This window comes from Salvelinus sp. IW2-2015, linkage group LG26 (genome assembly GCF_002910315.2).
Source record: "Salvelinus sp. IW2-2015 linkage group LG26, ASM291031v2, whole genome shotgun sequence".
Lineage (NCBI taxonomy): Eukaryota > Metazoa > Chordata > Actinopteri > Salmoniformes > Salmonidae > Salvelinus > Salvelinus sp. IW2-2015.
In genome coordinates, this window is record NC_036866.1 from 37771054 (window position 1) to 37795779 (window position 24726).

At 40.5% G+C, this 24726-nt stretch overlaps 1 protein-coding gene across 1 annotated transcript in view; it reads left to right on the plus strand.

Moving 5' to 3' along the window:
- The first annotated feature begins 11377 nt into the window (after positions 1–11377).
- bicd1a (bicaudal D homolog 1a) overlaps positions 11378–24726 on the plus strand; it is an 85299-nt gene continuing 71950 nt past the window's right edge. Inside the window, 1 exon segment of the mRNA XM_023971638.2 lies at positions 11378–12187. Coding sequence (XP_023827406.1) covers positions 11972–12187 — 216 coding nt within the window. The 5' untranslated portion in view covers positions 11378–11971.

A 24726-nucleotide genomic window follows, 5' to 3' on the forward strand; every position in this document is an offset into this window, starting at 1 on the left:
ATCATCTGGCCCAAGTGCATAAAGTTCCTCAGCACTGACAACAAGCAACCTCTGACTAAAGTCCCTCTACTTCTATTCGAGGTGAAAATTATGAATCGACGACCTTATCGATAGCAACAGCTCTTGGTCCTCCTGGAATCAGAAGTTGTTTTTCCTCAATAGAGTCAACACAGAAAATTTTACTTTTTTCAATGTGTCAATCACTCTCGAGTCATCTGGGACCCACGAGCTAAGCCCAAGGGACTACTAGGGAATGACACTTGAACATTCGTAGTGTCATTCCAAAAAGTGATCAAATCAACATCTACTCACAGACTCCAACTTGACTTCCTCTGCCTCTCAGAGACATGGCTCCATAAAAACTCCCTATATGCTGCTTTGATTGTGCCTGGCTACAATGTTTCAGGAGAGACAGGATTGAAGGAAGAGGAGGGGTGTGATGATTTACATTAAAGACTATCCGATGTAAACAAATGGAGTGGTCATGTGATAAAGAACTAGAAGTATTGGCTGAACTTACACTGTCTCCCCAAATTTATTTACCCTTATTGGAATGTATAGGCCACCTTCCAACCAAAAGTGTTTTTTTGATCAGTTTAATAACATGCTTAGGGAATGTGATTTGGGAAGAGGTCATCTTAATGGAGATTTTAATATTAATTATGAAGACAAGTCTTGTAGGAAAACCCTCAAACGGATCACTATACCTTTGACCTTACACAGCTGTTAAAGGGCCAACCAGGTGACTTGTTGCTCAAAACACAGATTGATTTGGTGTTCAGTAATAACCCAGGAGAGTGACTAAATCATTCAATATGGTTACTGGCTATCTGATCATAAATCTGACACTTATAGCCAGAAAGCTGTCTAAGAGCAGGTTTACCTCTCTACTGTTAGAAAGCCGGATCAACTAGAATACCTAAGAGTGATTTAAACTATTTTTGAAAACGCAATTAAAAACTTCTTGACGCCTTAAGCGGGATCATTTTCATCAACAAGCGCAACATTTTTAAAAATTGCAAAAAATATTTATATTCATGAAATCAACAAGTGCAATATAGCAAAACACAGCATTAGCTTGTTGTTAATCCACCTGTCGTGTCAGATTTTGAAAATATGCTTACATCGAAAGCAATCCAAGCGTTTGTGTGAGTTTATCAACATACTAGACAAAACATTACAAACACCTAGCAGCAATGTAGATTGGTCACGAAAGTCAGAAAAGCAATAAAATTAATCGCTTACCTTTGATATCTTCGGATGTTTGCCTCACGAGACTCCCAGTACACAATAAATGTTCTTTTGTTCGATAAAGATAATTTTTATATAAAAAAAACTCCATTGTTTGGCGCGTTATGTTCAGTATCCACAGCCTTAGGCAGGTCATCAAGGGTTGACAAAAATTCCAAATAGTATCCGTAAGTTCGTAGAAACTGTCAAACGTTTTTATAATCAATCCTCAGGTGTTTTAACATAAATAATCGATAAATATTCAACCCGGACGGTAACTATTCATAACAGAGATAAGAAAATGTGAGCTACAACTTTCGCGCGCATAGAACTAATGGAAGGACATTCAAATCAAAATCAAATTTTTATTTTCACATACACATGGTTAGCAGATTGTTAATGCGAGTGTAGCGAAATCTTGTGCTTCTAGTTCCGACAATGCAGTAATAACCAACGAGAATCTAACTAACAATTCCACACTACCTACCTTTATACACACAAGTGTAAAGGATAAAGAATATGTACATAAAGATATAGAATGAGTGATGGTACAGAACGGCATAGCAAGATGCAGTAGATGTATAGAGTACAGTAATATATACATATGAGATGAGTAATGTAGGGTATATAAACATAAAGTGGCATAGTTTCAAAGTGGCTAGTGTACATGTATTACATAAGATGGCAAGATGCAGTAGATGATATAGAGTAAGTATATAATATACATATGAGATGAGTAATGCGTAGGGGTTATGTAATTATATTAAGTGGCATTGTTTAAAGTGGCTAGTGATACATTTTACATACATTTCCATCAATTCCCATTATTAAAGTGGCTGGAGTTGAGTCAGTTTATGTTGGCAGCGGCCACTAAATGTTAGTGGTGGCTGTTTAACAGTCTGATGGCCTTGAGATAGAAGCTGTTTTTCAGTCTCTCGGTCCCTGCTTTTATGCACCTGTACTGACCTCGCCTTCTGGATGATAGCGGGGTGAACAGGCAGTGGCTCGGGTGGTTCATCGCTCATTTTTCAGAAATAAAGCTTGAAACTATGTCTAAAGACTGTTCACACCCTGAGGAAGCCATAGGAAAAGGAATCTGGTTGATATCCCTTTAAATGGACGAAAGGCAGGTAATGGAACAGTGATTTTTCAAAATAAGAGGCACTTCCGGGTTGGATTTCCCAGGTTTTCGCCTGCAAAATCAGTTCTGTTATACTCACAGACAATATTTTGACAGTTTTGGAACTTTTTGTTTTCTATCCTACTCTGTCAATTATATGCATATTCTAGCATCTGGACCTGAGAAATAGGCAGCTTACATTGGGAACGTTATTTTTCCAAACATAAAAATTCTGCCCCTAGCTTCAAGAGGTTATTAAGGGAATTAACTGGAATGATCTCTTGTCCTATACAGACGTGGAAGCTGATAGTCAGGTTTTTCTATCCACAATCCAAACTACAATAATGGTTTCCTAAAGAAAATAAATCCAAACCTGGCCAAAGAGGCACTCTTCCTTGGCTAAATGGAGAAATCTGGAAATTGATGAAGAACGAGATTATGCTCTAAAAATAGCCCTAAGATCCAAATTAGAGCATGACAGACGTAGGTTTACCATGTTGAGAATAAGGTGATGAAAGAAATCAGACAGGCCAAGGCAAACTTTTTATTAACATAATTGGTGAAGCAAAGGGAAATTCTAAATTGATCTGGGAGAATCTAAAAAGTTAACAGGGAAAGACCATAGTAACACTGCAAAAAGACTAAAATCATGGTGAATAACAATCTAACACAGGATGCAGTCGAAATAGCAATAGCCTTCAATTCTACTTTATTGACTCTGTCAGTGTACTGACACAAACCCCTCCACTGGTTTCTTGGGCTCAGTGCTAGTAAATGACACTCAACCTGTCTTCATCATAAGGAGGTTTCTGAGTCAAAGGTGAACAAGGTGATTAGCTCACTAAAGAACTCTAAAGCCAAAGATGTGTTTGGGCTGGACTCTACCTTTCTTAAAAACTACAAAGAGTCACTCATTGGCCCCATTACTAAGGTCACCAACACATCTATTGGTCTCGGGGTGTTTCCAGGGTATGGAAGTCGCCATAATAACGGCCATCTTTAAATCGGGCGACCTGCTGATGTGAGTAACTACAGGCCCATTAGTATACTACCTGTGGTGTCAACGGTGTTGAAAAGTGTGTAGCAGAACAACTGATTGCCCACCTCAACAACAGCCCCTTCATATAACACTCCATACAGTTTGGCTTCAGAGCGAAACACTCCACAGAAACGGCCAACTGCTTTCTTCTGGAAAATGTGAAGTCCAAGATGGACAACGGGGGTGTTGTTGGGGCTGTGTTTCTGGACCTAAGGAAGGCTTTTGATACTGTTAACCATGAGATTCTCATCACAAAATTGTCCAAGTTCAACTTTTCCCCCGATGCCTTGAGATGGATGAAATCATACCTTGAAGGCAGAACTCAGTGTGTCAGAGTGAGCAATGAGCTGTCGCCCACTCTTAGCTATGATGTGGGCGGGCCCCAAGGGTCAATACTGTGGCCCCTCCTGTTCAGCCTGTACATTAATGATCTGCCTTCTGTCTGTACTYGGTCTGAAGTTCAAATGTATGCAGATGATACAGTGATATATGTGCATGCAAAGAGCAAACAACAAGCTGCACAGGAACTCACTACTGTAATATTCCAGGTTACAAAGTGGCTCAGTGACTCGTGTTTGTATCTCAATGTGAAAAAAACTGTTTGCATGTTCTTCACAAAGAGGGCAACAGATGCTACTGAGCCAGATGTCTATGTGTCAGGGGAGAAGCTCCAGGTGGTATCTGATTTTAAGTACCTTGGCATCATACTTGATTCCAACCTCTCTTTTAAAAAGCATGTGAAAAAGGTAATTCAGATAACCAAATTCAACCTAGCTAATTTCCGATTTATACGAAATTGTTTGACTACAGAGATAGCAAAACTGTACTTCAAATGTATGATACTCCCCCACTTAACTACTTGACTAGTTGGGCCCAAGCTTATACAACATTAAAACCTATTCAGTCTGTCTACAAACAGGCTCTCAAAGTGCTTGATAGGAAGCCCAATAGCCATCATCACTGTTACATCCTCAGAAAGCATGAGTTAGGAAGATCTTGTATTCAAGATCCTAAATGGCCTGGCTCCCCCTCTACTCAGTATTTTTGTTAAACAGAAAACCCAAACATATGGCAGCAGATCCACAAGGTCTGCCATGAGAGGTGACTGTATAGTTCCCTTAAGGAAAAGCACCTTTAGTAAATCCGCTTTCTCTGTGAGAGCTTCCCATGTCTGGAATACACTGCCATCAGACACATATAACTGCACCACATATCACACTTTCACAAAATGCATGAAGACATGGCTAAAGGTCAATCAGATTTGTGAACATAATCCCTAGCTGCGTATTGCCGCTTTCCATGTTGTCTGTTGTCTGTAGCTTGTGAGGTGTGGAAACACTTTGTTGCTTTTATGAATTTTGTCTTGCTGCTTTTTGTTCTATGTTGCTCTGTCTGTATGCTACGCCTTGCTTGTCCTATGTTGCTCTGTCTGTATGCTATGTCTTGCTTGTCCTATGTTGCTCTGCGTGTGCTCACTGCTCAATGATTGTCTATATTGTAATTGTTTTTAATAACCTGCCCAGGGACTGCGGTTGAAAATTAGCCGGCTGGCTAAAACCGGCACTTTTACTGAAACGTTGATTAATGTGCACTGTCCCTGTAAAAATAAAATAAATAAACTAAACTAGAGGAACGTAGTCAGAAAAATGCTGATGAATGTCTTGCTCGAGCTGTGTATGCAACTGGTTCACCTCTGATGCTCACAGGCAATGTGTATTTGTCACGCCCTGACCTTAGAGAGCTTAGACCTTAGAGAGTCTCTATTTTGGTTTGGTCAGGGTGTGATTTGGGTGGGCATTCTATGTTCATTTTTCTATGTGTTGTATTTCTTTTGTTTTGGCGGGGTATGGTTCTCAATCAGGGACAGCTGTCTATCGTTTTCTCTGATTGGGAACCATACTTAGYTAGCATTTTCCCACCTGTGTTTTGTGGGTAGTTGTTTTCTGTTTAGTGTTTTCTGCACCTGACAGGACTGTTTCGGTTTCGTTTTGCACTTTGTTATTTTGTTCTAGTGTTCAGTTTAAATAAAAGTCATGAACACTTACCACGCTGCGCTTTGGTCCGATTCTTCCTCTTCAGACGACGACACCCGTTACAGTATTGGAAGAGATTTCTGAATGTTCTTCGCCCAGCATACACCCCTCCAACCAGACATGCTTTATCTACTCATTTGCTGGATGCAGAGTTCAACAGAGTTCAAGTGAAGGTCAAGCAAATCATAGAGGAAGCAGACTGTATTGCAATTATCTCTYATGGGTGGTCGAARGTTCGTGGGCAAGGAATAATTAACTACATCATCTCCACCCCTCAACCAGTATTATACAAGAGCACAGACACAAGGGACAGACACACCGGTCTCTACATTGCAGATGAGCTGAAGGCAGTGCCAGGTCGCAGTTGTTAATGAGAACCTGTTCTCAACTGGCCTACCTGGTTAAATAAAGGTGAAATAAAAAATGTAAAAAATGACCTTGGACCACAGAAGGTATTTTCACTGGTGACAGACAATGCTATGAACATGAAGGCTGCTTGGTCTAAAGTGGAGGTCCTACCCTCACATCACACCCATTGGCTGTGCTGCTCATGCATTGAATCTGCTCCTCAAGGACATCATGGRACTGAAAACAATGAATACACTCTACAAGAGAGCCAATTAAATGGTTAGGTATGTGAAGGGTCATCAAGATATAGCAGCAATCCACCTCACCAAGCAAAGTGAGAAGAATAAGAGCACCAGATTGAAGCTGCCCAGCAACACCTGTTGGGTATGGACAGTCCCATCAAGAGGATCCTTCTGGATGATGCATTTTGCYTGAGTGTTAAGCAGCCTGAAACTCCTGAAACCTATAGCAGTAGCCATTGCACAGATTGAGGGAGACAATGCCATCCTGTGTGATGTTCAGACTCTGCTTGCAGATGTAAGAAAATAAATCRGCACTGCCCTGCCCACTTCACTGTTGCTCCAAGCAGAGGAAACCGCAGTTCTGAAATACATCAAAAAGCGTGAAGACTTCTGCCTGAAGCACATARACACCGCAGTGSACATGTTGGARCCCAAGTATGCTGGCAAGAGCATCCTGTCTGGTGCAGAGATCAACAAGGCCTATGGTGTCTTCACTACCGTGTCTCGCCACCTTGGCCTGGATGAGGGTAAGGTTCTTGGCAGTCTGGAAAAGTTCAAATCCAAGCAAGGGCTTTGGGATGGAGATGCCATATGGCAGTCGTGCCAACATATCTCATCAGCCACCTGGTGGAAGGGACTTTGTGGATCTGAGGTTCTTTCCCCGGTTCCCTCCATCATCCTCCAAATCCCACCAACATCAGCCGCCTCAGAGCGCAACTGGTCCTTGTTTGGGAATACACACACCAAAGCACAAAACAAACTGACCAATACAAGGGTTGAAAAATTGGTGGCCATCTGGGCAAATTTTGGGCTTTTTGAGCCTGACAACGAGCCATCCTCAACAAGGTTGGAAAGTGACAGTGAAGATGAGGCCTCAGAGTCTGATGTTCAAGAGGGGGACATTGAGGAGGTCCAGGGAGAAGACATGGAAGCCTGAGAGGAAGACAATCAAAGCTTTAGTTTCTAGACTATCATTTTACAGATGTATGTTGAAAACGTTTTTGGGAGATGAGATGGATCTTTTGGGATCATTCAATATTCCCTTTGTTTTGTTGTTCAGTGAAATCATCCCATGAGAAGAGCCAACTCATTTAATTAAAGTTCAAGTTCGTGTAAGGGAGTGTGTAAAGGGCGGCAGGGAAGTCGGGCGCAGGAGAGCAAAACTGGGTAATCAACGGAGCAGTTTTATTCATAAAACCACCGGAAACCAGAACAACAAACAAATGGGTACAAAACCCGTCGCGCACCAGAGAAAACGTGCACTTACAATAAAAAATTCTGCACAAAGACATGCGGGGGAACAGAGGGTTAAGTACACAACATGTAATGAGGGAATTGAGACCAGGTGTGTGGGAAGAAAAGACAAAACAAAAGGAAAATTAAAAGTGGATAGATGATGGCTAGAAGACCGGCGATGCCGACCGCTGAGCGCCACCCGAACAAGGAAAAGGTGTATGTTTCTGTCTCCATATGATATGGTAAATATATCCAATGCAAAAAACATTTACATTTAAATGGTATTAATATTAATTTGCATATATTTCCGTTAATTCCCATATATTCCCGTTAATTCCCATATTTTCCRGTTAATTCCCACGGAAAGTTTCCACCTCTGAATATTCCCCAAAATGTGCAACCCTAGTAAGGTGTTGGGACTGCTGTTGGGACTGCAGTTGGGACAGCTTTATGTAGGCCCTAACAGTTTGTTTGTCACCGTTATAGTGCAATTCATGTATTGTTTAGTGTTGTATTGTGTTGTGTAGTGTCTTTGCTGACATGCATCCAAATTATACTTTTTTGGTTTGCACCACCATGCTTTTCATGCTAAAATCGCCACTGCTTACAACCTCTGCTACAATTAGGCCTATGACTCCAGAGAAGTGACATAATATATATATGTATATATCCCTAGTTGATATTGACTGCCAACATTAATAACTTTAAGCTACAAATGCAGTTGTAAAACACTATTTTTTTCCTGTAGCCTATCTTGAGTTTAGAAAATGGATCCCCGTTTATGGGTGTATTAAATGGCAGGCTACATTGCGCAGTGATTGTGCACACGTTTCGAGTGTGCACACACGTGATTGTGCTTGTGCGTGGTCACAAGTTGTATACCACTCCTTTTTGGGGGTAGGGGGTCAAAAAATGTGAAGTCCACTGGGATAGATGATAGTGGCAAAGAATTGGGTTGGAAAATGGTAGCTTACAGTATTTCTTACAATCTTCTATTTTGACTGAAATCGTGTTAGTCATTGTTAATAAGTGCAGCATTTATTCCACTTCAAAATAGTTTAGCAAAATACTATACTCATCAGGTTGTGCTGCTTTCCCCTCTTCTTGTAATAATTGCTCAATTAGTATGTGACCGCAGTTGCGGGAAAAACATTATTTGGGTGCCTTTTTTTAGCTTGAGCACATGCCCCCCAAAAGGTCTGTGCATGGCCCTGTCATGCAGTAGTGMAAATAACATCATTGTTATACTGTATGAGACAACAGGAGAAACCATGGCTCTGGTCAAAAGTAATGCACTATATGGGGCCAAAATGGTGCCACTTTGGATTTGTCCAACATGTCCTTGTAGCCCTACATACCTCATCACAGACACATCCAGGCAGGTGTTTATTCTTACAAAGTAGGTCAGAAAAGACCCACCTTAAGGGCTGAAATCAATCCATAACGCATTAAAATGTTCCGATTGAGATGACAATACGCAGCTTGTGTATGCAGTCTCTGCGAACGCAGGAACATTGCCTTTAAATTTCTCAGGCAAACTATAACACGATACTTCTGCGATACGGATGGAATCTAGTTTCGACCTGTTGCCTTTGTCACTTGTGTTTGCAACACCAAAGTGAACAACCATTTATAAGCCTCAAGCAAGCACTATCCTTACCAATAAATTAAGCTAAGCTTAATACAGCTCCTGTATCCTCCAGTAGTTTACAATATTGAGTGCAATTACTGTAACCTATACCTAACCCAGTTCAAATGACTCGGTTTCTTTTTTATTTGAATTTAATGTGTGTAGCCTAATGCAATTATTTTCACATTTTAATTATTGTCCTAAAGTAATACAACTTAACGCCAATTACRGTACATGGGCCTATATGGTTTGGCCATTTCTACACATTAAGCTCAACTATTGACAGTGATAGACTACTGGATTCAATAGCCTATCTATTTTTAAAGATAATATATTCAGTCTCTATKATTTCTAAGGATAATAATTGCCTACATTTGTTTATATTTTCAAATTCTGAGTAATTCGAGTAATTCCTCACGAAACCCAGACAAAACAATACCATTATTTTAGGTACTTTCATGAAATGTAATTCATAGAATAGTCCTTTGGAGGAAGGATTGTTGTTATATATTTGACAGATGTATCTAAAAGCATATTTATGACATTTTGGCCTTACCCAGGCCTCCTTTAAGACTCCATAGTGTTGCATCTGTAGGTGCTATAAAGCAAACATTGGTGTCATATAACGCTTTACTGCTTGCTCTGTAATAGTATTTTGATTTCAATAACCTTAATAATATTGACAAAAATAAACATGAATATTGAAAATATCAAAAAATGTATATGGATAATTGTTCAGTATATTGTTGAACATAATATACAAGCACATCAAAGTTCCAGGGTGGGATCTCTGCCACTTTTAGAGTTCTGATCCAATTTGTAAGCAAGGAATATTTTTTGCAACGGTGGGGGAGTGCCAAGATGGAGGTGCGGTGGCTTCAAAACTGCGCCCCGCAGTCATCTAGTATATATATAAATCATTGGTTACATTGACTGCTATGCKAATTTCTCTGTAAAATGGAGCATAACTTTAAAACTAGCAGAGASCCCACTCTGGAACTTTGATATGCACCTAGAGTATGTTATGTTCAACAGTACGGTACGGCTGTGGAAAAAACAYCAACACTGCTCAATCAAAGCAGTCTAACCTATAGCAGACCGCTTTTAACACACACATTCCTTTCCACACACCCACTACTTTCCTTTCGACACACCCACTCGCCCATACTCTGATCGCCATATTGGGCTACAGGTACCCCCTTCTTTAAACATTTTTTTTTTTTTGTCTGGGTTTCTTGAAGAATCACTCAGGTATGAAAAATGATCCAGACAATATATTATATTTTCTCAGCATTAACAGATGGAAAAGGGTGTAATTGCGGCCCGCAATTCGGGGTGTTGCTGCATGTGGGTATTCCTGCATCTGCAGGAACTCCTCTTTATACTTCTATTGGTATATTTTGAAGCTAGGACTCCAGTACACAGGGGCACTGCTCTGTATTGGAGTAGCTAGCGGTAGGCGGGGTCGACACCGGTAGACAGTGTCCTTCGCCCCCGTCTGTCGGGCATGTTTTTCTCCAGTACACAACAGGCAGGAGGCGGGGGGCAACACCATGTGCCAGCTAGCTAACTAGCAAGCACATGGTGTCTTACCCGCCTGCTGTGCCAGCGGGAGGCGGTGGCGACTGGTAGACTGTGTCCTTGGGCCCTGCCTGTCAGCATAGTTCTCGGGTACACAGCAGGCAGGGGCGACACCATGTGCTAGCTAACTAGCAAGCTAGCTAGTTAGCACATGTTGTCTCCCACCTGATGTGCTAGCAGGAGACGGGGGCAATCAGTAGACAGTGTCCTTGGGCCCCGCCTGTCAAATCAAATCATATCAAAGTTTATTTGTCACGTGCCCCGAATACAACAGGTATGCTTACTTACAGGCTCTAACCAATAGTGCAAAAAAAGTGTAAGGTGAACAAAAGGTAAGTAAAGAAATAAAACAACAGTAAAAAGACAGGCTATATACAGTAGCGAGGCTATAAATTKGCGAGGCTACATACAGACACCGGTTAGTCAGGCTGATTGAAGTAGTATGTACATGTAGATATGGTTAAAGTGACTATGCATATATGATGAACAGAGAGTAGCAGTAGCGTAAAAGAGGGGTTGGCGGGTGGTGGGACACAATGCAGATAGCCCGGTTAGCCAATGTGCGGGAGCACTGGTTGGTCAGCCAAATTGAGGTAGTATGTACATGAATGTATAGTTAAAGTGACTATGCATATATGATAAACAGAGAGTAGCAGCAGCGTAAAAAGAGGGGTTGGGGGGGCACACAATGCAAATAGTCCGAGTAGCCATTTGATTACCTGTTCAGGAGTCTTATGGCTTGGGGGTAAAAACTGTTGAGAATACTTTTTGTCCTAGACTTGGCACTCTGGTGCCGCTTGCCATGCGGTAGTAGAGAGAACAGTCTATGACTGGGGTGGCTGGYGTCTTTGACAATTTTTCGGCAGCGTTTTCTCAGGTACACAGCAGGCAGGAGGCGGGGCGACACTGTGTGCTAACTAACTAGCAAGCTAGCAAACAGTGTCACTAACTAGCAAGTTAGTTATTTAGGACACAGTGTCGCTCCAGCCTCCCGCCTGCTGTACTAGAGGGAGACTCGGGCGACCGGTAGACAGTGTCCTGTTCAATGAAGGAAACAATYGGATGCTCGAGGGTTGCAGGAACAAATTGTGGGGCGCAGTAGTACATTACTGGGCTGCGATCACACAGTATTGGAGATGCGCCGACGTGTAATGACGTCACGGGAGAACGGATGGAAGCAATTTCTTGGACCACTTTGCCTCATAATAATCGAGAGATGGCGTCCTGTACCCAGTGAATAAGCAAAAATTATCTTAAAGAATTGACGAAGAGATGCTCTAATGACATTTATCATTAGGCTACGAACACTGTTGAAGTAGGCTAATAATAACAATAATTTTTCACTGATAGAAAGAGCATTTGTTTTGGTTCTGCAATAGCCTATTCCACCTGGTTTCACCAGATTTAACAGGGGTGGGTTCCGCGGCGTTTGTTTCAGCATCCTCCAGCCTCCGCCTCTGTGTAGTCTATCCAACGCGAGGACGGCGAAACTAGAGACAGGGAGAGAGGGCGATGGCTGCCGGTYGAGGATGCGGGGAGACTGTGGATCAGTACCGGGCGGAGGTCGAGCGGCTCACCCAGGAACTTGCGGATGCGAACAGAGAGAAGATCAGGGCGGCAGAATGCGGTCTTGTTGTGTTGGAAGAGAACCAGACTTTGAAGCAGCAGTATGCCGATTTGGAATCGGAACAGGAGACGCTGAAGCAGGAGRTGGAACAATTACAAGAGGTAGGCTAGTATACACTATGCTAGAGGATGCAGCCTTTCCCCAATCTATTCAAGATCAATTATATTATATTATGTACAGCTCAATCACCAAACCTATTATTAGATCATATTAGGTTGACGAAATGGCAAGACAGGGCCCCTACAAACATATTTACGTTTGGGTGAGCTTATTGCCATATGTTTTGTACATTTCTTTGACATGATCCACACATTATTTGTATGGAAAAGGTAAGTGTGTGTGGGTTCGTAGTCCACTTTTTGCATCTTACTTTGCATGACCTCTGTCATTTATCTCTTGGTGAAGTGCATATGTCCTGTGCAGTCATGGAGTAATGAATTATGTTAAGTGCTGTCTGTGTCAGAGACTGAGGTGATTTCCCTATTCTCCCATCCTCTCAATGTGGGTGGCTCCCGTCCCTAAGTGCATTGGACACACACACACACACACACACACACACACACACACAAACTGCAGGCATTGTTTAAACTAGGCCCTTTCAAATGTCACCCTAGCAAATATGCAATGCATCACAGTAAAGTTAGCCTTTTAGTCATTGTTTGAGTGCATGGGGTCAGTTGTCATTCAGACTGTTATGGTGGGACTGTAAAGATCTGCTCAAGAGATGAGGTATGCACAAGAGTAAATGAAGGAATGCTTTGGTAATTGGAGCTTCAGAGTTGCTGTCTACTATGGTTTGTGTGGTGGCTCACTTGCCTATTGATCCAAGTGTCACGTTTTCATGAAGAATCTGTGAAGTGTCTGGATAGGTCCCTGGATCCACTTCCACAACACTGCTGGGCGAGCTCTTTTTCTAAAGTTTCATTTCTAAAGTAATTGTAACTGTAAAGAATATCATAAACTCCATAGGTATTGAGTTTGTCTGTCCCCACTTGCCAGGGCTTGAAAAATGTATGACTATGTGTTTATGCATTCGGTCAAACATGCATAAAGCAAAAGGGAAGAGCAGATGCTGACAGAGCTCCAAGTTCAAGGTCATTATGGAGGTGGAGAACCTATAGTGCTATTGGGAGCAGAGACTAGAGTCTAGAACGGTTGACGTGGGAAGGGAGATGGGCAATAACGGCAGTTTGATATGGATTAAATTCCCTTTGCAAAGCAGCCCAGTTCTATATCAGATTTAAACCAGTGTCATCTTTTACAGTACGGTGCATGGTTACCAACYACTTAGTCTTAGTTATCAAGATGTATTTTACTGTCCTGAATCTATAACCCGTTTAACTCTGCACTTAGCCCTGGGCTAAGAGAGTTCTTATCATCAGCTTTTCAGAGCCAGATGATCACAGAGTTCCATTGTAACCTAATTTGAATATTCATTAAGCTTAGCACTGGGCTAAGAAAGTTGTTATTTTACTCATTGACAATCTAGTTTTAGAGTTTCCTAATTTGATATAATTGTGGAATTTCACACATTGGTTTAATGTATGTCATAATTATTTTTATTCCCCAAAGCCAGTACTATGAAACAAAGATAAATTATATAAAMAATGATAGTAAAAAGCTTTGGAGCACCTTAAATTARARTTTGGGCAAAAAGGCAAACTCAGCTRCATCATTCATTGAATTAGATGGCTCCTTCATCACAAAACCCACTGATATTSCCAACTACAAGATTAGCAAARTTAGGCATGACATGCCAGTAACAAACACCTAACCCACACATCCAAGTAAAGCTGACCAAATTATGAAAGACAAGCCTTTTTGAATTCCATAAAGTGAGTGTGGAAGAGGGGAAAAAATGATTGTTGTCTAGCAACAATGACAAGCCACCTGGGTCTGACAACTTGGATGGAAAATGACTGAGGATGATAGAGGACGATATTGCCACTTCTATTTGCCATCTCTTTAATCTAAGTGTTTAAAAAATGTTTGCCCTCAGGCCTGGAGGGGAGCAAAGGTCATTCCGCTACCCATGAATAGAATAGCACCTTTTACTGGCTCAAATAGCTGACCAACCAGCCTGTTACCAAATGTTAGTAAACTTTTGGAAAAAATTGTGTTTGACCAGATGCAATGCTATTTTACAGTAAATAAATTAACACGACTTTCACAAATGACTGATGATTGGCTGAGAGAAATTGTAAATAAAAATATTGTTTGAGCTGTTTTGTTACACTCCAGTGTGGCTTTTGACATTATCAATCATAGTATGCTACTGGAAAAACATATGTGTTATGGCTATATCGTGGATCGAGACTTACCTGTCTAACAGAACACAGAGGGTGTTCTTTAATGGTTGCCTCCAACATAATCCAGGTAGAATCAGGCATTCCCTAGGTCAGCTYTCTAGGCCCCTTTACTTTTTTTCAATCTTTACTAATGACCTGCCATTGGCTCTGAGTAAAGCCTGTGTGTCTATGTATACAGATGACTCAACACTTTACACGTCAGCTACAGCGTGTGAAATCACTGCAACACTAAACAAAGAGCTCAATGCGCACATTGCAGTTTCTCTAGAGATAAATCAGATCCAGCCTGAACTGTGCGATGTAGTAGGGAGTTGTAGTTTCCAACAGACCAATATTCTACATAGTTTAGAGCATAAAACGTGGTAATTAACTACATTGACCATAATCCATTGTGCATCTACTTGCCCGGTCTGTGTTTCTTTTACACCTGCTACGGAAGAGACAGAACACTTTATGACACGGGCATAACCATGTCATATGTCATAACAGATGACATAACTTGTCATAACCTGTCATAATATGGTCCTAACACTGTCATGACCCATATATTTATCCCTATTTATCCCTATTGTGACATATATTGCGTTCTTACATTTACATTTACATTTAAGTCATTTAGCAGACGCTCTTATCCAGAGCGACTTACAAATTCTTGTATGGCTCGTTATGACACCTACATAAGTGTCAAACGCCAGATTTATTCAAGTTAGTTTTTCCCTGCCAAGTAGTTTCCTTTTGTTTCAAAGTTTGTTTCTTAAATCCTTTGTTGTTGTTGTATTGAATTCTTTCCAGTCATGTTTTTTTCATCATATTTTAAATAACTTGTAGAACATACACTTTATGACACTGTCATGAAGCATTATTACCATCATAATCTTAACAGTTTTCAGCTGTGCTAACATAATTGCAAAAGGGTTTTCTGATGATCAATTAGCCTTTTAACATGATAGAGTTGGATTAGCTAACACAACGTGCCATTGGAACACAGGAGTGATGGTTGCTAATAATGGGCCTCTGAAGGCCTATGTAGATATTCCATAAAAAATTGGCCGTTTCCAGATACAATAATCATTTACAACATTAACAATGTCTACACTGTATTTCTGATCAATTTGATGTTATTTTAATGGACAAAAATGTTTTCTAAGTGAGATTTCTAAGTGACCTCAAACTTTTGAACGGTAGAGTATATTATTTCATGTATGTAAACATAAGATTAAACCAAGAATAGTCTGATGGGTGACAATATTAGCCTGTCACTTGTGAGTTATATATTATGACTTGTAAATGATGCCCAGCATAAGGCAAGAAACAATGCCTTTTTTTTGCGACTTTTTCAAATCATAGTCGCACACCTCARGTAGCCTAGCCCATAGGCCTATATGTTTTAATAAGGTTTGTATCACAACTAAATTGGCCAAATAACTTAAGCACAATAATCCGCTTTACAAGGGGTGTAGAGCCTAACTGGCATACATAAGCAGCGTGTGAATTTCACGTTTGGGGAAGATCATTTTCACCATAAAAATGTTACCTTTATAATAAAAGCGTTACATGCATAATTGCATTTGCGGTCACTTTTGATAATGGTGTTTTCCACTAATGGAACATTTGCGCTTATAGCCTACTGCCCATGTGCGCATTGCTGTGCTGTTAATGTGAAGAAATAGACCAATAGTTTATCAACATTCTAAGCTAAACGTTCTGATCTGTTGTGTCATTGCGTAAAAAAGMTTTTTTGATGCTATTAGTTGTATTAATTTAGGATCTATCGCATCCCACAACTGTCCCAGACTATGTTTGGAATATTTATTTCTCGCTCAAAATAGAAGATGTCAACTTTTGTACAATGGGCGATAATAGATTGACATAGACTAGTGCTTTTACTGTTCGTTAGGCCTGCTCATCTTGTTGGCTGACGAAACGTAAATGTGGACAGTTCTTCCAATATCTTCAATATGCACCTCGGAATTGAATAAACATGTCCCCGATCTGTCTGTCTTCACTTGTAGCCTGTGAGAAAGACCCGATGGAGCGCACATCACTCAGGGAGAAGGGCACAATGGGCAAAAGGCATGTTTTTTTTAGGGTGCATTACTGCCACACAAAGGGGATGCCGCTGTGAAATTCAAGACATTATCAAGTGCTTGTCAAATTGTGAATGAGTGACTGATGTAGGTTGTAAAGCCTGCGCAAAAAACATAGCAGAGCTCATGCCTTTCAAGCGACGTTTTTCAAATCATCATTAGGAGTTGCATCATGCAGCCTTACAATGTATTAAAAATCGAAWCATAGAGCCCAACGTTTGTAGAACAACTAAAGTTACATGAATAACTCTAAATTAAGCATATAGGAATACCTATTTCTTTGTTAATCGCTCAACACTGAARAGCCGCATGTGCGCCCTCCCTCAAATCGTTTGGAGAAAATATCCTCTCTTTTTTATTCAGCTTTGTTCAATTGTATTCTTCATACTATAAAATAATGACACGGAATTCTAAGCAAATCTTGTCTGCTAAATTAAATAGTGTASCCCACAGCCATTTGGCATAGCCAGATCAGGACCTAACATAAGGACAACTCAGAGTATGCTATTCTGTTCTTCTGAAATAGGCTTCTTTAGACCTGTGTAGAATAAATKATGGATTTATTGTGAAGGTGTAGGCTATATTACATGGATTTATTAGACATTTTAAAATGTAGATGTTCCAAAGGTCTGCATCAGTGGCTTGTAGGCTATGTGTGGAAGCCAGGAGATGCTAAATGTGTTTATGTTAATTAATGGTCAATTGCTGTGAGACCGACAGTTATTTGCTTGACGATCACCGACTGACAAAATTTCGTGACCGCCACAGCCCTAGTCATGACAGTGTCATGACCATATAATAACAGGTTATGTCAACTGTTATGACATAATATGACACAGTTATGACCGTGTCATAACGTGTTATGACGCTGGGTGTCAAGTAAATTGTTACCGAAATGGTAAAGTCATCAAATAAAATAAATGTATATACACAACAACTGAAATAATTTATGAAGGTAATGTGAATCAATTATTAACCATAAGTGATAAGCAGTAATGGGCAGTCATTACCATCGTGGAACTTTTATTCATTGTTTTATTCTGTGTTGTTACAGCATTCAACCCACATAATGGATAGTGCATTTAATGATTTAAAAAAATTATCGAACCGAAACCGATCCGACCTCAAAAAGCATTAATCGCTCAGCACTATAAAGTATACATGCATCATGGTTACATTCGTGTGCGTTTTTGGGTTGTACAGTATGTGTTCTGCTCTACTAGTTGGACATGGCATGAATAGTGCTTTGCTTTGACTGTCACTCAGATGGCAGAATTAATTGGGCCTCCTGTTGAATTTCTAATTCATGCTTGTTATTCAGATTGAACTAATATTGAATTTCAAAGCATTTTTTTGTAGTATACTGTCTGATGTTTGTACTATATGAGTGTGTGTTGTGTTTATGCCACTCTTTCATCTGAGTGAAATAAAGAGACATACCAATGCCTAGCAGCTCTCCACCACAACTGATCTCAGTCTGGTATGGATCCTTTATTGAGTGATGATGTGTGGGATGACGAGGCAGAGCAACAGAGGAAGATGGAGAGAGAAAGAGAAAGAGAGAGAGAGGGAAGAATGATCCATAGTGATTGATTAGAGACATGGGAAGTAGTTCACCAGACACAGTGCTCCCTGACAACACTGTCTGATGTACACCAGCTCCATATCCTAAATCCTCACTGTGTAAGATAGCAATGTCCATTTTCAGCTGTATTCCTCCGCCTCCACTGCTACACTGCTTAATCTGAGTCATCCTCTGCTGTGCCTCTGCCCTGGCTAGGCTACCACACACTATATCTCATTCTGTATCTAGACCTGTGTGGAACTCTGTTTTTCTGCCTACATGCTGACTGATAAATACCACTGGCATGTTGTTGAATTGTACTCTAATGCTATTCTTGAAGGCCGTTTTAATACTTTTTCAGTATAGACTTTTAGTTTGTGCACATAGTTTCACATCGGTCTCTGCCCCTGCTGGTCCCTCCCTACCGTGTAGTAGTAGCAGCAAGTGTTCTTTGTATCCCTGCCTGCCTGTCTCAGAGTCTACGGTATAGCCTAACAGAGGACACKTCAACACTGGAGGTGATATAACATCCCAGGAGGATAACCTGCTGTTTCCCTCCTCTCTCTCATGTCTTTCTATGAATATTAAACAGAGAAATAGAGCGCGTGGAGCCCGTCGTACCAATAATAACACTCTCACCTTCCTTTTCCTCTGAATTGTGTGTGCCTATCCTTAACATGCAGGGAACRGCAAATGGAAATTGGAATTGCTTGCTGGATGGCGTGGCGGGCAGTTGAAATCCCACAGCTATTGTTTATCCTGATGAAATAGATCAACACTATTGGAATTGTACGTTACACATTCATTCTTCCTTCTTTATTTTACACTTTTATATCCTTTGGAGAACAGTTGCGGTATAGTTTTGACCCTGACAAAGTTAATTTCCTGGTATGGAGTCATTTTAATGAGGATGAGCCCTGATGAAAAATGCAAAACTCACAATGCATTAGGCTGGGTTTTTCCACTGTTGTTAAAGCATCACTCGGTGTCTCAAAAGCTCTGCTCCACACAGACTTAGTTCTTAACTGACTTGTCTAGTTAAATAAAGGTAAAAAAAAAAAAATGTGCTGTGGTCCATCCATTAACAAGAAGTAGATGTAAAGTCTGCTTATTGATTTAGACATGGAGTAATGATTTGTGTGTTTTTGCATTTGTCTTTCCATATGTCTGTATGTGTCCATCATTGTTGATGTTTATTCTGACCCAAGCACTGTTGTGTAACAATAGCCAGTGTTGACTTAGCCTTGCGGTCCCTGCACACGTATGCACAGTGACCACAGCATTCTGGCCTGGATGGGGGCCCTGGCCAGATTTGAGCTGTCCTGAGTTGGCAGGTTCTTAGCATGGAGGGGCCCCTATAGTGATGTGTCTGTCTCAGAGAGTAGGTCAGTCAGAGCAGAGGGCTCAGCCTCACCAGCCCCCACTGTGCTAGAGAGCTGCTGTTGCATTCCACACATTGACACATTCCTATGGACAATCAGCATGACTCAAGAGTGAACCCATACCTGGGGAATGACATCGGCTAACGTGATGTCGCTAATGACACGTCGGGAATGACGCGTTGGTAATGACGTTATGGTAATGCCATAAAAACACTAATGATATGTCTTTGGGAAGACCAAACCAACACAGGGCTCACGTTGTGGAACCTTAAGTCTCAATGTCAGTAGCCTACTGTATATTTATGATTCTAACTTAGATCTGTTTTAGTGCTCTCCACAGACCGCTGCATAATGGTTGTTGTTCTGTACTTGAAGGACAGAGCAGAAATAGGCTMTAGTACTGTATGTGCTTGTTACACTAAAATCAGCCAGGAAGCCTTTAGCATTACTCTTATGGGTGAATTCCCAGTAACTATACAGTATATGGGTTGTAGGTTGTGGGTTGTCAATATTTTACCCGGGTTGTCAATATTTTACCCACTGGCCAGTGTTTTAGTGACAGGCCAGTCTCCAGGGCTGCAGATGGATTCCTCTCCACAGTGGTGGTGCCCACATTACTCTCCAGTTCTGTCTCCTTACTGCAGTCTCTGGGTAGAGGATCGGCCTATCAGAGAGAACTAGTGGAGGGAAGAAAACAACATTACAGCAGCATATTATTAGGAGCTGTACAGCCAGGGATGTGTGCTCATATGGATATGAGTACTCCATCAGCAAGTCAACTGGGCCGAAAATCATCTACAGATGTACTTGACAGTAGAGCAGATCACATACACAGGCTTCAATTAAGAAATGCTTTTGAAACAGACAGTTAGGCATCGACGTGTAGTGTACAACCCACCTAGACACGGCTCCCTATTCCTAGACACTGTCACATATAGGATGGAAACCATCGTTTTGTCTCTATGCTGTCACACACGTTCAGGTCTGAAGAGTGGCTGATGTCTGAGGAGCACAGACTCAGAACTCATTCCCGTCAAGGATTTGAAGAGCACACCGTTTTACGAACGCAGTGTCTCTCAAGTCACCTTGTTTGCCATGCATACGGTCTAATATTTCAGAGGAGTGTACGATTCAATGATAAGAGTAAAACCCAACCTAAGATACATTTCTCCATAAATAATTGCTAAGCATGTTCTTCCTTAGATAAGGAGTTACTGTAAATCTAKGGCTTCAATGGTAAGAACTGAAATTTTACTAGTGTAGGGAGGAGAGGTTTTTCTAGAATAGTTCAGTTGTGAAGCTGAGGAGCAGAATGCCATGTTAAACATGGATGATTAATGGTTGCGCTTGGTGGTGGGCATAGTAACCATTTCTGTACATACTGTAGTTATGTTCTTAGACAGCCAGGCTCTCTGGGCCTGTAGTTGGAGTGTGTTGGAGCTGCATGGTCCTTGACTGTGCCTTTCACAACATGGATTATAGAGCCCATAGGAAGACCAGCTCAAAGTCACATTAGTTAGCAGGCTGGAGCTAGAGGARTTCAGAGAGCAAGATATTTTCTTCATCATTTACTGTGGACTTTTATAACCCCTTGCCTCCACTCAACTGTATAGTCTTCAAAGTCTGGTTGATCAACATTGGTGAATCCAGATTGTTGGCTAGGTGAAGATCTGACTGAATGTGCTCTCAGTTGGAGAGTTCACATGCACGTTGTGGCAGGTGGAGAGAGAATTGAAAAGTTAGTGAATGGGTGAAAAGAAAAGAGTCCTGCATAATGGAGAAGTATACTTAACCCTGCTTTGCTGTGCTGAATCTGCCTACTGCGGTTGAATAAGTGATAAAAAAAGGAGTGGGGTAGAGGACAGCTTCCCTACTGTCCCAACAGAGGACATGTGGCAGTAAATGTGAGGATGTGGCAGACTTTTCTGTGAGGAGAGAAAGGAGAGATGCATTACAGGTTTTATTACCCTGCTCTCCTCCTCCTTCCCGACATCAGCATGGGGMMGGMGGGGMMGGTGGGGYGGGMGGGGGGMGGGGGGGGGGGGCAGAATCGATACATGAGGAGACCCCCTCCCCCCTGCTAAGTCTCTCACCCCTCCCCTGCAACTCCTTCCTTCCTTAGGTCAGTTTCCCCCCTGGAGAGAGGAAGGGGGAGAAATATGCATTGATTTTATACCTGAGATGCATTGTGTTGGGCTGCTTAATGATGTGCAGTATGTGGCAGTGTTAATTTCAAACACCAATTTTCAGTGGCAGTTGACTAGATGATAACTGACTAAATAGACCCAGAAAAACTATAACTTAACTAAAAATATTTTTKATTTCGGTTGACGAAAACGATACGTGACAACATTTTTTCTGTAACTAAAATCTGACTAGTCAAAGGTTTTTGGACATGTTGAGAGCTTTTCAGTCATATTAGTTTGGTCCAATCAAAAGCATGCATGATATTAGCAGAATTGTAAGCCTTTCTAATTGCAGTGTTGCAATGCTGTTATTGGTGGAAAATAAATACCATGCCCAGGTCATTCACGAGTCACCTCTCTYCCCGTCAGCCGTTTTCCATCAGGCAGCAACAAATAATGTATGTAAATAAGGAACACGCCATGGCTACTCTCCCAGTGGTAAAAGCTCCCAGTAGAAAAAGGGGCGACGTTTGAAGCCACTTTACTTATGTCGCTTAAAACAAGAATGAATGTAACGTTTCCACGGGAGAAGTCAGCGTTTGCACCCACAAGTTGACGGAGAAAAATGCTACCAATATATACAGTATATATATATATATATATATATATATATATATATATATATATACATACATACATACATACATACATACATACATACATACATACATACATACATACATACATACATACATACATACAAACAATCAGGTAATAACAGATTGATAATGCTAGCTAGTTAGTTTGCTGCAACCTATCAGATCTGTACTTATGACAGAACTTTGATTACAGTATGTCAACACAATGTCAAGGGGTGTGATTTTTAATCTGCTGCAGAGTAATGTGTTCTTCTGCCAAGTTGGCTGTTGGGAAGAGAATCATGCGATAGGATGTTGTGCATAAAAATATGTTTGTAGGACAAAGCTATGTATCTTTTTGCACATAGAAGTCAGACATTTATGTGTACTATATGTTACTGAGGCAATAAAAAGGTGATGTGACTAAAATGTAAATGGTACTTAGTTGACAAAAATGGCCCAATGTTTTTGTCATTTTTACAGTAACTAGACTAAATCATTATTCAAATGACAAAAAATGTCACTAATACTTAATGATATTTGAGTCAAAATGACTAAGACTAGACCAAATCTAAAAAATAGTGGCAAAATTAACACTGGTATGGGGAGAAACATGCGCTCGTAGTTCACAAAACTCAATCAGCGATTTAATGCGATTTCTTCAAAATGGATGGCAACAGCTATTGATTGAAAGCCACCAATGCATGAAGTGGTGAAACAAGATCATGTAGTAATTGTGTTTCAGCCTCCATTTGATGTCTGGTGCCTGTCTGACGTAGGGATCATCTGAGCCAGACTTCAGTATGGAAGGTTGATCCAGGGCTTGGAGGTCTCATTGCCTTGTAGTTKATTTTTTTTATTGCAGAAAAAKCAGTATACATACATACAAGAAGTATACAAACAGACAATTTTACCCCCATATGCTTGGGGGTACAACAAATTACAGACTATACAAAGACCTTAAAAGAAACACACATATTGATTGTTTTACCAGCGTTCTTATTAGAAGAATGTTGAATGGTCTTAATGTACTGCTCAAATTCCTTATAGAAAACACGGAAGAGTTTTTTTTATTAGTGAATTTACATTTATGAATATTACATTTTAGCGCAATTGTTTTTCTGTCACGCCCTGACCTTAGAGATCCTTTTTATGTCTCTATTTTGGTTGGTCAGGGTGTGAGTTGGGGTGGGCATTCTATGTTTTTGTTCTATGTTTTCTATTTCTATGTGTTTGGCCAGGTGTGGTTCTCAATCAGAGGCAGCTGTCTATCYWTGTCTCTGATTGCGAACCATACTTAGGTAGCCTTTTCCCACCTGTGTTTTGTGGGTAGTAGTTTTCTGTTTTTGTGTCTGCACCAGACAGAACTGTTTTGCTTTCGGTCTCCTGTTTGTTGTTTTTGTTCGATTTTGTTTTTTTGGATTAAATCATGAACACTTTAAACGCTGCACCTTGGTCCACTCTTCCTTCAGCCCACGAGAAGCGTTATATTTTCTTTATCCTTATTATGGTTCAGGAAAAAGAGCAGCACATTCTCCCATAAAAAAACTAAAGTCATCAAGAATATGAACAATTACAAAACTATGAATATCTTTCCATCATTTTTTTTTTTTACATGTAGACAATGCCAAAGTAAATGCAAAACTGTTTCTGGATGCTCAACACAAAYTACAATAAATGTTAATGTCTTTTTGGAGTTTCTTCTGGTAATGATTCGCAGGGTAATACTTATGGATCATTCTGAAAGAGATCTCTTTGARCTTGTTAACAAGCAGGTATGTGTGGTAATAACCAGACTTTTTCCCAACAGATATTATTGACAAATATAATCCAGTAATTTGTGACATAAGGAATGGAAACAATATCCCTTTGAAATAAAGCACCTATAGATCTGTTCTGAGGGAGCAAGGAGAAACKATTTTTTCCTATTGGTGAGTCAACTGTATTAAGCGAGGGTTGGTCAGGAAGGTGAGGTCTGGCTACACCTCTGAACAACATGAGAGTTCCAGATGGAATAGCATCAAAGACTATAACAAACTCTCTTGGTGTAACAGGGATATTGTAAAGAGAGAAAAATTCCTCATAATTGAGTAACAATGCTTCTGCATTAAAAAGTTGACTCACCAGCAGGATATGATTATTGAACCAGTTCTTTAAAAATAAAGACTTGTMTCTATACAAAATATCATTATTGTTCCAAATGAAATACCTATGTGGGGYAAAATMATGTTTATATATTAATGACCACGCTAAGAATACCTGTCTATGAAAAGCAGATAATTTTGTAGGAATCTTATCAATGTTATAAAGTAACATAAAATTGAAGCCACCAAAATGGGAGAAGATATAATGAGGGATGAAATTCCAAATTGAAGTTGGATTCTTTAAGAAATGTTTAGCCCAATTTATCTAAACTTCTTAGGGCTGCAATCCCGGTAACAGGATCGATATGACAACAGCCAGTGAAAGTGCAGGGCACCAAATTCAAACAACAGAAATCTCATAATTAAAATTCCTCAAACATACATGTGTCT